The sequence below is a fragment of the Oryctolagus cuniculus genome, chromosome 2 (genome assembly GCF_051225735.1).
Source record: "Oryctolagus cuniculus isolate XC-2025 breed Fujian yellow rabbit chromosome 2, ASM5122573v1, whole genome shotgun sequence".
NCBI lineage: Eukaryota > Metazoa > Chordata > Mammalia > Lagomorpha > Leporidae > Oryctolagus > Oryctolagus cuniculus.
Genome location: NC_142868.1, coordinates 95,673,762 through 95,686,834, shown reverse-complemented (window position 1 = coordinate 95,686,834; position 13,073 = coordinate 95,673,762). Strand labels below are relative to the sequence as shown.

Sequence of the window (13,073 nt, the reverse complement as noted above, 5' to 3'; positions counted from 1 at the left end):
ATACAGGACATCTCTGTCTTTCTGCCTCTCTCTCTTTCAGCCTCTTAATAAATAAGCACACACTTATATATTTGTATTTTTTATTATAAATATATGATGCAGGGGCCAGCATTGTGACACAACAGGTTAAGCCACCACTTACAACACCAGCATCCTATACTGGAATACCAGATCGAGCTGGGGCTGCTCTGCTTCCAATCCAGCTCCCTGCTTATGTGTCTGTGAAAGAGGAGAAAGATGGTCCAAGTCCTGAATCCCTTCCACTCATGTAGAAGTCCTGCGTGGACCTCTGGGTTCTTAGCCCGGCCCAGTCCCTGCAACTGCAGCCATTTGGGGAGTGAACCAGAGGATGGACGATCTGTCTCTGCCTGCCTCCCTCTCTTTTAGTCTCCCTTTCAAATACATCTTTAAAGCAAACAAAAAATGCATACATGATGTAGGGATTGTGGGAGTTTGGAAATACACAGTGCAGTGGTGTAGTTGGCCACCTGGAACCTCACGCTGCCAAGTACTCATGGCCAAAAGTTCTCAGCCAAGATTCTTTTCGGGACTTTCCTTGATTAAACAAAGCTGCCTCTCCAGGAGTCACCCTTTACTGTGGGCAGTGCCTATCTGCCCAGGAACAGAAAAAGCTCCATCCCTCGCCCAATTCGGAACGACTCTGAAGTGTCACCCTAGCTCACTGTGAGGTTAGCAGGGCCCTTGCTGGGCCTGCCCTGCAGTTACCTCCTCCCCCTGCCCAGTCCTGCTTGCCAGCCAGGATCCCTGATGAACTTCCTGTCTCGGCACAGTCTGCTGCCGGGGATGCCAAACAGGAGGCATCTAGAAATGCACATGCTACTCATTTCACACCTGCTGCCACACAACGAACATGAAAGTCACAAGGTTTCCCAACTTCCTATCACATCATTAAACTTCGAAGATCCTAAGCTTCCGGGTCCATGTGATGCCACTGTCACTCACAGTAGAAGAAGGATGCTTGTACAGGTGATCGTCTCCCAGGAGCACACGGTCGATGTAGCCTGCAGCTCCTCCAGTACAATTTGGATACTTCCCCCAGTCTCCGATGCCACCAGGACCAAGATAACCACTAGGAAAGCGGAAAAGGCACATAAATGATAAGACCTCAGAAGGGACGAGGCTAGTGCTATTTACATAGTCCAGTTCAAGAGACTCAAACGTGTGCAGGCCTAAAACATCCCTGTGGCCCCATGCACGCTCATCACCTCCCTTTGGACTTGACGGTTAAGGCAGAAGCCCAATTTCTGTTCAAAATGACCCTGAAACAACACCAAAGTGTGCCTTAAAGGCGAATTGAGAGAAGTCTTCTGACATCAGAAATGTGAAAGCTCTAAGTCCCAAGCCGCGGATTTGGCAGAAAATGACATACAAAAAGGGCTGACCTGCAAGGAGTCACTTACGTGGGGCACCCAGGAACAGGCAAGAAGAAGGACAAGCCCAGCCAGATGCTTTCTAGCAACAGAATGAGAAGCCACTGGGGCCAGCTGGACGTGACGTCTCGAAGACAAGTGCAGCTGCTCTCCTGAGTGGAAAAGAATACCAGCACTTAGGGACTAAATGAAGACACTGCAGCCAGAATATAGTTATCTGTAACTGGAAAACACCCAATGATGCTTTTCTTGGCCCTTTAGGTAGTAATATAAAAATTTACTCAATATGTACTGTGTCATCTGAAACATGAGAGCTCAATATTAATTTAAAGGAAATCCATGGATAGTGACAGAATCCGGGACAGAATCCGGCACCCCAACCAGGACTAGAACCCGGTATGCCGGCGCCTCAGGCAGAGGATTAGCCTATTGAGCTGTGGCGCTGGCCCAATGTGTTTTTAATAAGGCTTGTGGCAGCAAGTTGAGTCTCCGCCCTCTGCCTGCCACCACGTGAGGACACACCATGTGTCAACTCCACAAGATGCACAGTTCAGGCCGCCATCTTGGAAGCAGGGACAGATCCTCATGAAGCCAACCTGCCAGCTCCTGCCCCTGGACTGCCCAGCCTCCAGAACAGAAATGCACTTCTGTTCTTCCTAAATTACCCAGGCTCAGTATTTTAACAGCACAGGCAGACGAAGACTTGTGTGTGTGAAATAAATGTGACCAATATGTACTGTGTCATCTGAAACATGAGAGCCAAATATTAATTTAAAGGAAATCAGTGGATAGTGCTACATCTATACCCAAAGGAACTGAAAACATGTTTATACAAAAATTTGTACACAGGCTGGCGCCGTAGCTCACTAGGCTAATCCTCTACCAGCGGCACCGGCACTCCGGGTTCTTGTCCCGGTTGGGGCGCCGGATTCTGTTCCAGTTGCTCCTCTTCCAGTCCAGCTCTCTGCTGTGGCCCAGGAAGGCAGTGGAGGATGGCCCAAGTGCTTGGGCCCTGCACGCACATGGGAGACCAGGAAGAAGCACCTGGCTCCTGGCTTCGGATTGGCGCAGCGCACTGACCGTGGAGGCTTTTTTGGGGGTGAACCAACGGAAGGAAGACCTTTCTCTCTGTCTCTCTCTCTCACCATCTAACTCTGCCTGTCAAAAAAAAATTTGTACACAAACATACACAGTGGCATTATTCACAATAGTCAAAAAGTAGAAAGCAAGTCAAATGTCCACCAGCTGAGGAATGGATCAACAAAATGTGGTGTATCTGATATGTGGAATTCTACTCAGCAATACAAAGGGACCATGGCCTGACCCATGAAACAGCACCTGGAAACCTCAAAAAAATCTCTCAGAGTCATCTGGGGAGTGATCCAGCAGATGAAACATATCTCTCTCTGTAACTCTGTCTTTCATATAAATAAATGTTTTTATTTTAAAGTGAGGAATGCTTGCACAAAAAAAAAAGGGGGTAAGTTTATTTTGGAGCAAAAAAAATTTCCAAAGCCATGAATAATTTTCTCATACTATGCATTTGCAAGCAGCATTATATTTCATGTATTTTTGAACACCATCATTTTTTGTACTACATATTGAACTTCATGAAGATCTTGTGTATGTATGGATTTAAACTTTTTTTTTTTTTGACAGGCAGAGTGGATAGTGAAAGAGAGAGACAGAGAGAAAGGTCTTCCTTTTTGCCGTTGGTTCACCCTCCAATGGCCGCCACGGCCGTCACGCTGCAGCCAGCCCATCGCACTGATCCGATGGCAGGAGCCAGGTGCTTCTCCTGGTCTCCCATGGGGTGCAGGGCCCAAGCACTTGGGCCATCCTCCACTGCACTCCCTGGCCACAGCAGAGAGCTGGCCTGGAAGAGGGGCAACCAGGACAGAATCTGGCGCTCCAACCTGGACTAGAACCTGGTGTGTCGGTGCCGCAAGGCGGAGGATTAGACTAGTGAGCCGCTGCATCGGCCAGATTTAAACTTTTTTTAAAAATTTATAAAAACAATGGGCAGAAGACTTGATCAGGCATTTTTCAAATGCTGAAATCCAAATGGCCAACAGACACATGAAGAAATGCTCAAGATCTCTAGCCATCAGGGAAATACAAATCAAAACCACAATGAGGTCTCACCTCATCCCCGTTAGAATGGCTTTCATACAGAAATCAACAAACAACAAATGCTGGCAAGGATGTAGGGGAAATGGTATCCTAATCTACTATTGGTGGAAATGGAAACTGGTAAAGCCACTGTGGAAGACATTTTAGAAATACCTCAGAAATTTGAATATGGACCTGCCATATGATCCAGCCATCCCACTCCTGGGAATTTACCCAAGAGAAATGAAACCAGCATATGAAAGAGTTATCTGCACACCCATGTTTACTGCAGCTCAAGTCACAATAGCTAAGATACGGAATCAACCCAAAGGCCCGTCAACTGAAGACTGGACAAAGAAATTATGGGATATGTACACTATGGAATACTACACAGTATTTAAAAAAATGAAATCTGGTCATTTGCAACAAAATGGATGAAACTGGAACACATCATACTTAGTGAAATAAGCCAGTCCTAAAAGGAAAAATACCATATGTTCTCCTTGACCTGTGATAGCTAACAGAGCACCTAAAAGGCAATTTATTGAAGTGAAATTGACACTTCGAGAACAATGACTTTGAGTAGCCCTTGTCTCACTGTTGAGGAACAATTTTTTTCTCCATACTATATGTTGAACTCTTAACACAGAGTTAATCATATGTATATAAAATAAGAATGGGAATAGGAGAGGGAGGAGGAAGAGGGGAGGGAGTGGGGATAGGAGGTTGGGTACGGTAGGAAGAATTGCCATGTTCCTAAAGTTGTAATTCTGAAATGCATGAGGTTTGTATTCTTTAAATAAAAGATTCTGGGGAAAAAAAGGAAATAAAATAAAAATTATATAGTGCTTTGTGTCCCCCCTCTCAATTTTAAAAACAGAGTTTCTCACCAAGACCCAGTTTTCAGGCACAGGTTTAGCAAAGAGGAGCTCCAACACAGCCACCACAAAGTAAGTCACTCCCAAGCGCTGCAGGACGCCAGGAATTCGCACCTTATCCCAAGACACTGCAGAACACACAAGTTAGGTACAGTGGGGGCCACACTACTCATCTCATCCCAAAGCATTAGTTTTTTAACAAAGGATAGCCTTACTGATATGAAGATACTTTAAAAGTTCATGGAAAAATGGAATTAAAAGACACATTCATTATATCACCATTAGTTTGATATCCCGGCACAGTTGTTGCACAGTATGCTTTTTTTTTTTTTTTTTTTTTTTTTTTTTTTTTGGACAGGCAGAGTTAGAGAGAGACAGAGAGAAAGGTCTTCCTTTGCTGTTGGTTCACCCTCCAATGGCCGCTGTGGCCGGCGCACCTCACTGATCCGATGGCAGGAGCCAGGTGCTTATCCTGGTCTCCCATGGGGTGCAGGGCCCAAGGACCTGGGCCATCCTCCACTGCCTTCCCGGGCCACAGCAGAGAGTTGGACTGGAAGAGGAGCAACTGGGACAGAACTGGCACTCCAACCGAGGCTAGAACCCAGAGCGCTGGTGCGGCAGGTAGAGGATTAGCCTAGTGAGCCGCAGCACCGGCCTACATAGTATGCATTTTTCACGAATGTTTTGAGGACCCTTATGTTACACCTAATTATGTATTTTTTAAGCTCTTGGGGATGGCATACATATGGTCAAGAGACATGGCTCAAGCCCACGACAATCCCACTCAATAGGATGATGAGGGACCTTGCCATTCTATGAGTCTGCTATGTGGACTGCTTCCCCATGTTGGAACTTTCTGAGAGAGAGCTTTAATTTGCTGGTTCACACCCCTAAATTCCAACAATAGCCATTTAGGGCCAGGCTGAAGCCAGGAGTCTAGACCTCTGTGTGTCTCCCACATGTGTGGCAGGATCCCAAGCACTTGAGCCACCAACTGCTAACTACCTTGGTTCACATTTGCAGGAAGCTGAATCAAAAGCAGAGGTGGGACTCAGGCGCTCTGATATGGGATGTGGGTGCCCCAAGCAGCAGCTGAACCTGCTGTGCCACAATGCCTGCCCCAAGTCTACTGGAAGAGGCCTCCACCTCCTCCTAGAGCCGCTGTCTCTCAGTAACAGTGCTTGCTGCCTCAGGGTTTCATCTGGCTACTGTCTAGATGTTGGGGTCCTCTTTTTTTATTTATTTGACAGGTAGAGATACAGACGGTGTGAGAGAGAGACAGAGAGAAAGGTCTTCCTTCCGTTGGTTCATCCCCCAAATGGCCACTAACAGCCGGCACTGCACTAATCCGAAGCCAGGACCAGGTGCTTCTTCCTGGTCTCCCATGCAAGTGCAGGAGCCCGAGCACTTGGGCCATCCTCCACTGCCCTCCTGGGCCACAGCAGAGAGCTGGACTGGAAGAGGAGCAACCGGGACTAGAGCCTGGTGCCCATATGGGATGCTGGCGCTGCAGGCGGAGGATTAACCAAGTGAGCCACGGCACTGGCCCGGGGTCCTCTTTCACTAGTGACAGCATGTGACTATCCCCTCAAGCCTGATACTGGCACAAAGCACACAGCACGCATCTCACTGCATACCACGAACTGACAGCAAAGCCACTGTCCTTCCCAGCAACCCTGTCACACACAAGAAATGACCTAGGTAGATTCCTAGGCTGCCACAAGATGTCAAGTTGACGAAACCTAAATGGCAGGAAGACGGGGCCTGAGAACAAGGTGACCTGGCCTGGTCTCTACTCTGAAACATGAGAATACTTCAAAAAGTTTGTGAAAAAAAATGAGATTAAAAGTTAAGTTTATTTTGGTGCAAACAATGTTTGCACTGTAGCACAGCGGGTTCAAGCCCTGGTCTGCAGCACCGGCATCCCATATGGGCGCCAGTTCGAGTCCCAGCTGCTCCACTTCTGATCCAGCTCTCTGCTATGGCCTAGGAAAGCAGTAGAAGATGGCTCAAGTCCTTGGACCCCGGCACCCACGTGGGAGACCTGGAAGAAGCTTCTGGCTCCTGGCTTCATATTGGTGCAGCTCCAGCCATTGCAGCCATTTGGGAAGTGAACCAGCGGATGAAAGACCTCTCTTTCTCTCTGCCTCTGCCTCTCTGTAACTCTGCCTTTCATATAAATAAATAAATCTTTAAAAAAAGAGAGAAATCCATGCATAGTTTTTTCCATAGCACACATTTTCCATGAACTTTTCAAACATTCCTCATATTCCAACTCTCTAGGCCTCAGCCTTCCCTTTTGTACGACAAAAGGGATTGAGTGGTGCCAGAGGCTCCCCCTCCCAGGCATAAAATTCCAAGAGAATAATAATAATAATAATGCCACTCAAATCTACACAAGTATCATATGGAGGAATTAGATTTCCTTCTAATTATGACAGGCACTTTTTCACATTTCCTGAATGTATACTAACAAAGGAGAAAAAAATACTCACGTGGACCAAGACAATAATTGGGGTTCACAATGACGATTCCTATCATGATCAGCAGGAAGCTCCTCCACGCAATTTTCCCCAGCAATCTGAGTTTTGAACATCCCCGCTGCAGTGCAGACATCATTGACAGGAAAATCGAAGAGCCCATAATAAAGACAAACCTAAAACACAACCCGGCTGTTACAAATAGGCCATTTGCAACGTCTGTGTACATGTCTCTCAGGCTTTATAAGCTACTATGTGAGAAAAGCAACATCCGATTTGTTTAAGGTGGCCAGTTACAGAAATGACGTCAGCAAATGCTCTCCTTCTGTTGTCAGACAGAAACCAGGAAGATGCCGTGGTGCCGATCACCAGACACTCGCTAGCAGGCCCTGGAGGTACTGAAGAAATAAACACAGCATGCAGTCACTGCTACCTTCACACCCACTCCTGGAAGAAAAAGAGAGCTAGATTTCTTTTCTCTCCGCTTCTTTGATTCACATGTATTTTTGTTTTTCTTTCTTTTGCCGTGCTAAATTGCTATCTTTAAAAGAAAAGGCAGAGTACTTATGTGGCTAGGGGGCAGTGAGATGAGAGTCTGCCCTAGCTGCACTGCTTTCTGGGTATCCCCTGGCTTCCTTGCTTAGGGCCAACTGAGTCAAATCCAGCTTCTAGTACCAGAAGCTCTCTGTAGGGAACCTCACAGAGGATATAAATGAACAGTCACCAAGTCTTCAGGCACATTAATACTCCCCTATCCAAATCCATCTCTAAAAGGTAGACTCCCCAAAAGTCCCATGATGAAACACAAGGGTGCAGACATGAGACATCTCCTGGCACTACCTCCAATGGAGCAAAGCTGCTTAAAGCAACATAGCAAGGCTACAAATCCCAGAACATACAGCAAGTGTCCCGTGACAAGAGTAAGAACCCATGAGCAGGTTAAGCCTTAGACTGTGGCGCCTCCCATATGGGCGCTGGTTCCAGTCCCAGCTGCTCCTCTTTCAATCCAGCTCCCTGCTGATGGCCTGGGAAGGCAATGGAAGATGGCCCAAGTGCTTGGGCCCCTACACCCATGTGGGAGACGTTGAAGAAGCTCCTGGCTTCAGATTGGCCCAGCTCAGCCATTGCAGCCATTTGGGAAGTGATCCAGCGGATGGAAGACCTCTTTTTTGTTTCTCCCTCTCTCTGTAATTCTGCCTCTCAAGCAAATAAGTAAATAAATCTTTAAAAAAGAAAACAGAACCCATGAACCATCAGAGACAGAGCTTGGTTACTCTATTACATTACTGTTTTAAATTTTAATTTATCACTATCATGGTCTGCTACATATTTATCCTGTTCTCTGACACTATACTTCTGTATTCCTTTTAGGAAATATGATTTTTGTAAAAGATGTATTTATTATTTGAAAGGCAGAGTTACAGAGAGGCAGATGCAGAGAGAGAGAAGTCTTCCTTCTGCTGGTTCATCCCCTAATTGGCTGCAACGGCTGAAGCTGGGCCATCCAAAGTCAGGAATCAGGAGCTTCCTCCAGGTCTCCCATGCGGGTGCAGGGGACCAAGCACTGGGAACATCTTGCACTGCTTTCCCAGGCCACAGCAGGGAGCTAGATTGGAAGTGGAACACCGGAACTCGAACCGGTGCCCATATGGGATGCTGGCACTACAGGTGGCAGCTCTACCTGCTACGCCATAGTGCTAGCCTCAGAAAATCTTTATTGTATTTTCAACATTAGTGGAACTTAACTACTCATTCAGAATTTAAGATGTCTTACCATATGTTAGTATTTGGCATCTCATATCTACACTAATAACATGTTCCTTACTGTGTCACCCATCTTACATACATCACCATACACACACGCATAAGCATATACCAAGTGTAAGAACCATCCAGTAACACAACCTCTGGAAGGACTTCTCAACAGCAGAACACAGGCCTGCGGTCCAGGACTCAAGGCTGGTCTCAGAGACAAACTCCAGCATCGTTTGAAAAACAAAAGATTGGAGACGACTCGAGGAAGGACATGAGCGGAGATCACCAACTCACCAAGGGAATACAAGGTCAGCCACAGTCAGTCCTGCAGAACAGCCAAGCACAGTCAGTAAGAACAGAACTCAAGGGTACCAAGGCCTCCCAGGTCTAGAATGAACTCCGCTGTATTCTGATAGGGAGAGCAACCTCACCCTGAGGTCACCTGCAGGAACTTGTCCTTGAGACCCTGCAGCCAGTCTCCGGGCCTGCAGCATCTCCTCTGAACATAACTGGCAGGGGAGAACCAAACTACGAGCACGTGGAGAGCTTTGTTATCTTGAATCAGTGCTGTTCAGAAAAATCTATTCTTAAATCAACCAGCCAGGCCAATCCCAACTCCACGGCAGCCCCGTGTTGGAAGGCAGAGACCCCACGAATATGAATGAGGGCTATAATGGGATATGACAAGGCTCCTTTAATCCGAATCCTTAACGTTTTCTGCTGAGTCCCTCGGCCCCACGGGAGAAATCTTGTGGTCTGCGTGTTACCACGGTGCGGCATTATACAGCCACAGAACACAAGAGGAAAGACAATACCACAGGGCTCCCAGAACTATCTATCTATGGGGCAGGAGCTCCGTGGCTCAGAGGCACCTGGTGGAGCTCCCAGCGGGGCTGCTGAGCCGCTGTCCTGACCTGCAGCTCTCTGGGTGTACGTGTACAGCAGGGCGGCCATGAGGCCAAGTCTCACCATTCCAGCTTGAATGCCTGAAGTACCAGTATCTTCCTCCTCCGTAGTTAACGAAGACCATGAGCACAAGCGCTATCCTGTAGAGCCAACAAAGAGACTGCTTTCAGGGAGTGGGTGTGACGAGGAACAGCCGCACGGCCGGACATGCAGTCAGGCTGTCCCAAGACCGAAAGAGCAAGGAACTCTCCCCTCCTGATCACCACGAAGAGGACCTTGCAACAGAGTTCTTCTGTCAAAAACACTCCCAACCTGTGTCTTCAGAAAACTCACACTGGCGGTGGGCATTCTGGTGCGGTGGTTAAGACACCCTCCCTCCACATGGCAGTACCTGGGTCCACGTCCCAGGGCCGCTCCGATTTTAACTCCTTGCTAATGCACACCCTGGGAAGCAGCAGGTGATGGCTCAAGTACGTGGGTCCCTGCCACCCAATGGGAGACCCAGGTTGAGCTCCTAGCTTCGACTGTTAGGGATATTTGGGGAGTAAATCAACAGACGGACGATCTCTGTCTATGATATAAATACATAAGTAATTCTTTTAAAGAATTTACACGACACTTAAATCTGAAAAACATTTCCAATGACTCAGTTTTGTACTAATTATTTCGATTGCTCACGTTAAAGAAATGTAGTAAAAGGTGCATCGTCATTTGAGTCAGAGCACCAAGAATTCAAATCTTGAGTCCTTTTTTCTTATCAGCCCTAAGGATTTGGGGGAATTTCCATCAGTTAATTCTACGTTCACCCACCAGAGAAGAGAAGTACCCTATTGGCACAATTCAGGCAGGTTAAGAAATGTCAGGTTCCTGTCTACCTGTGAATATCTTACCTCCAAATGTGGCGGCATTAACAGGAATGCAAGAGGGAAACAATAAAGCAGACTCCAAAGATGCTACTGTTGGATGCTAGCCAAGCAGACTGCTGAGGAGGGACACTCCCAGGGCCTCAGGGGTTATCTGTGGCACCTCTGGAACCCAGCCCAGCTTCCCTCCCTAGGCCCTGACTCGGGTGAGTTACTTAGCTCTGGCTCAGTTTCCTCATCTGTGAAAAGGGAAGATTTGAAGTCTATTCTTCATGGGATTGTTAAGAGGTTAAATAAGTTAAGACAAGCTAGAGTAGGAACTGGCACCAGGAACAAATGCATAATTTGCTAGCAGTTTTTGCTACCATCACTACTGTTATTATGGATTGGGCATCCCTACTCGGAAGACCCAAAATGTAGAATGCTCCAAAATTCAAAATGTGGGAAATTCCACACGTAACCTCATGCCTCAGGTAGCAGCTGAAGACTATTCGTGGGGCCAGCACTGTGGCACAGCAGGTAAAGTGACCGCCTGTGGTGCTGGCATCCCATATGTGTGCTGGTTCGAGTCCTGGATGCTCCACTTCCAATCCAGCTCTCTGCTATAGCCTGGGAAAGCAGTAGAGGATGGCCCAAGTCCTTGGGCCCCTGCACCCACGTGGGAGACCTGGAAGAGGTTCCTGGCACCAGAGGACGGAAGACTTTCTCTCTGTCTCTGTCTCTGTCTCTCTCTGTCTCTCTCTCCACCTTTCAAATAAATAAATAATTTTTTAAAAAAAGCTTTAAAAAAAGACTAATGTATAGGGTGTATATGAAACAAAAATGGTTTCTGAGTTTAGACTCAGGTCCCAGCTCAACACATCTCATTATGTATATGCCAACATTCCAGAATTCAGAAGAATCTGAAGTCCAAGACATTTCTGGTCCCAAGCATTTCAGAGAAGGGAAACTCCTCCTGTCGCATCTGGTTCTAGATATTTCTACCAGCAGCATGCAGTGCTCTGGCGCCTGGGAGGTTTCAGGGGGTAGAAATGGAAGACTTGGTATCCACTTGTATGTGTGGCTTTCAAAATTTTTTGCACCAAAATAAATGTATCTTTTTCATGCCATTTTCCACAAACTTTCAGAAGCTCTCCCTTATATACTTATTTTTGGTTACACAGCCTTACACTTTATGTTCAGAGCTTGGGCCGGGCCTTCATTCTTCGATCAGAATTACAAAACAGAAACAATTCACAGCTTGACTGTCGGTTTGCTATCAAGAAGGTCTGAAGTCGTTCTACCAGCAGTGAAGGACGACACTGGGGCTGGCTCGTGCTGCTGTTTCCTTTCTAGGTCAGCACATCTTTAAAGTTCTAAGCTACTAGGGGCCGGCGCTGTAGCTCAGTGGGTTAAACCCTGGCATGCAGCACCAGCATCCCATATGGGCACTGGTTCGAGTCCTGGCTGCTCCACTTCCGATCCAGCTCTGCTATGGCCTGGGAAAGCAGAGGAAGATGGCCCAAGTCCTTGGTTCCTTACACCCGTGTGGGAGACCTGGAAGAAGCTCCTGGCTCCTGGCTCCTGGCTCCTGGCTCCAGATCAGCTCAGCTCTGGCCGTTGAGGCCAACTGGGGAGTGAACCAGCATATGGAAGACTCTCTCTCTCTGGCTCTACCTCTCTCTATAACTCCATCTTTCAAATATATTAAAAAAAATTTTTTAAAAAAAAGTTCTAAGCTACTGACAGGACCTGGTGCAGTTTGTAGCTCTAGGCATGGCCACTTGCCCAAGTGCACATGACCTCAACTTAGCAGACGGCACCTGCTGTCTCATCACTTATCTCTATATACACACTGTATTGGCCATCGTGATCATTTTCAAGTAAGGGGAGGGGGCTGCTGACTTTATTTTCATATCTAAGAAATCCTTGCTACCCTGAGAAGCAAAAGACATATAAATAAACCAAAAGCATGTTTGTGTGTAATTTTGTAACGCCAGGACTACCTGGGGTACGTGGGCCCACCCACCATGTTACAAGGGGCCCCACCTACCCCCTGAACGTGTCCACGCAGCGCAGGCGGTGTTTTGCAGCAGACAGGTGCCATGTTTCTGGCTGGAGGTCACCACTGAGAGGGTCTGCCCTGCTTGGAGATCCCAGTTCCTTTATGAAAAATGGGAGAAGGCAGTGACAAATCATGATGCTAAGGAGTATATCTCACTTCTCAATGTTTTAAGGAAGAAACCCACAGAGGGTCTGGCATGGTGGTACCCTGGGTTAAGCCACTGCTTGCCATGACAGCATCCCATATCAGAACACCAGTTTGAGTCCCAGCTGCTCTACTTCTGATCCAGCTTCCTGCTAGTGCACCTGGGAAGGCAGCAGCAGATGACCCAAGTGCTTGGGTGCCTGCAGACCTGGATGGAATTTCCAGCTCCTGGCTTCAGCATGATGCAGACCTGGCTATTGCAGCAATTAGGAGAGTGAATGAGCAATGGAAGATCTCCACTCTCCCCCCACCCTCCCTGCTCTGCCAAATAATAGATAAATAATTTTTAACAATGTTATTAACAGTGTGCAAGCCTAAGAAACTTCTTTCTAGACAGTACTTTAACTTTTTTTTGTAAAGGTCTCATCTAGAGGTTTGGTTTCCCACTTTATGTGGGTTTTTGTTTTGTTTTGTTTTGTTTTGTTTTTGTCTTTTGCTGA

General features: G+C 47.1%; 1 protein-coding gene across 7 annotated transcripts in view; it reads right to left on the bottom strand.

Annotated features, from left to right (window-relative positions):
• HGSNAT (heparan-alpha-glucosaminide N-acetyltransferase) overlaps positions 1-13,073 on the bottom strand; it is a 69,461-nt gene that overhangs the window by 28,628 nt on the left and 27,760 nt on the right. For all 7 annotated transcript variants that reach the window (XM_089325944.1, XM_089325947.1, XM_089325943.1 and 4 more), the window contains exons 7-13: positions 12,418-12,527; positions 9,586-9,662; positions 8,911-8,941; positions 6,877-7,037; positions 4,394-4,509; positions 1,422-1,543; positions 964-1,090 (exon numbers count right to left, since the gene is read on the bottom strand). In XM_089325944.1, coding sequence (XP_089182070.1) covers positions 964-1,090; positions 1,422-1,543; positions 4,394-4,509; positions 6,877-7,037; positions 8,911-8,941; positions 9,586-9,662; positions 12,418-12,527 — 744 coding nt within the window. The remainder of the gene's footprint in view (positions 1-963; positions 1,091-1,421; positions 1,544-4,393; positions 4,510-6,876; positions 7,038-8,910; positions 8,942-9,585; positions 9,663-12,417; positions 12,528-13,073) is intronic.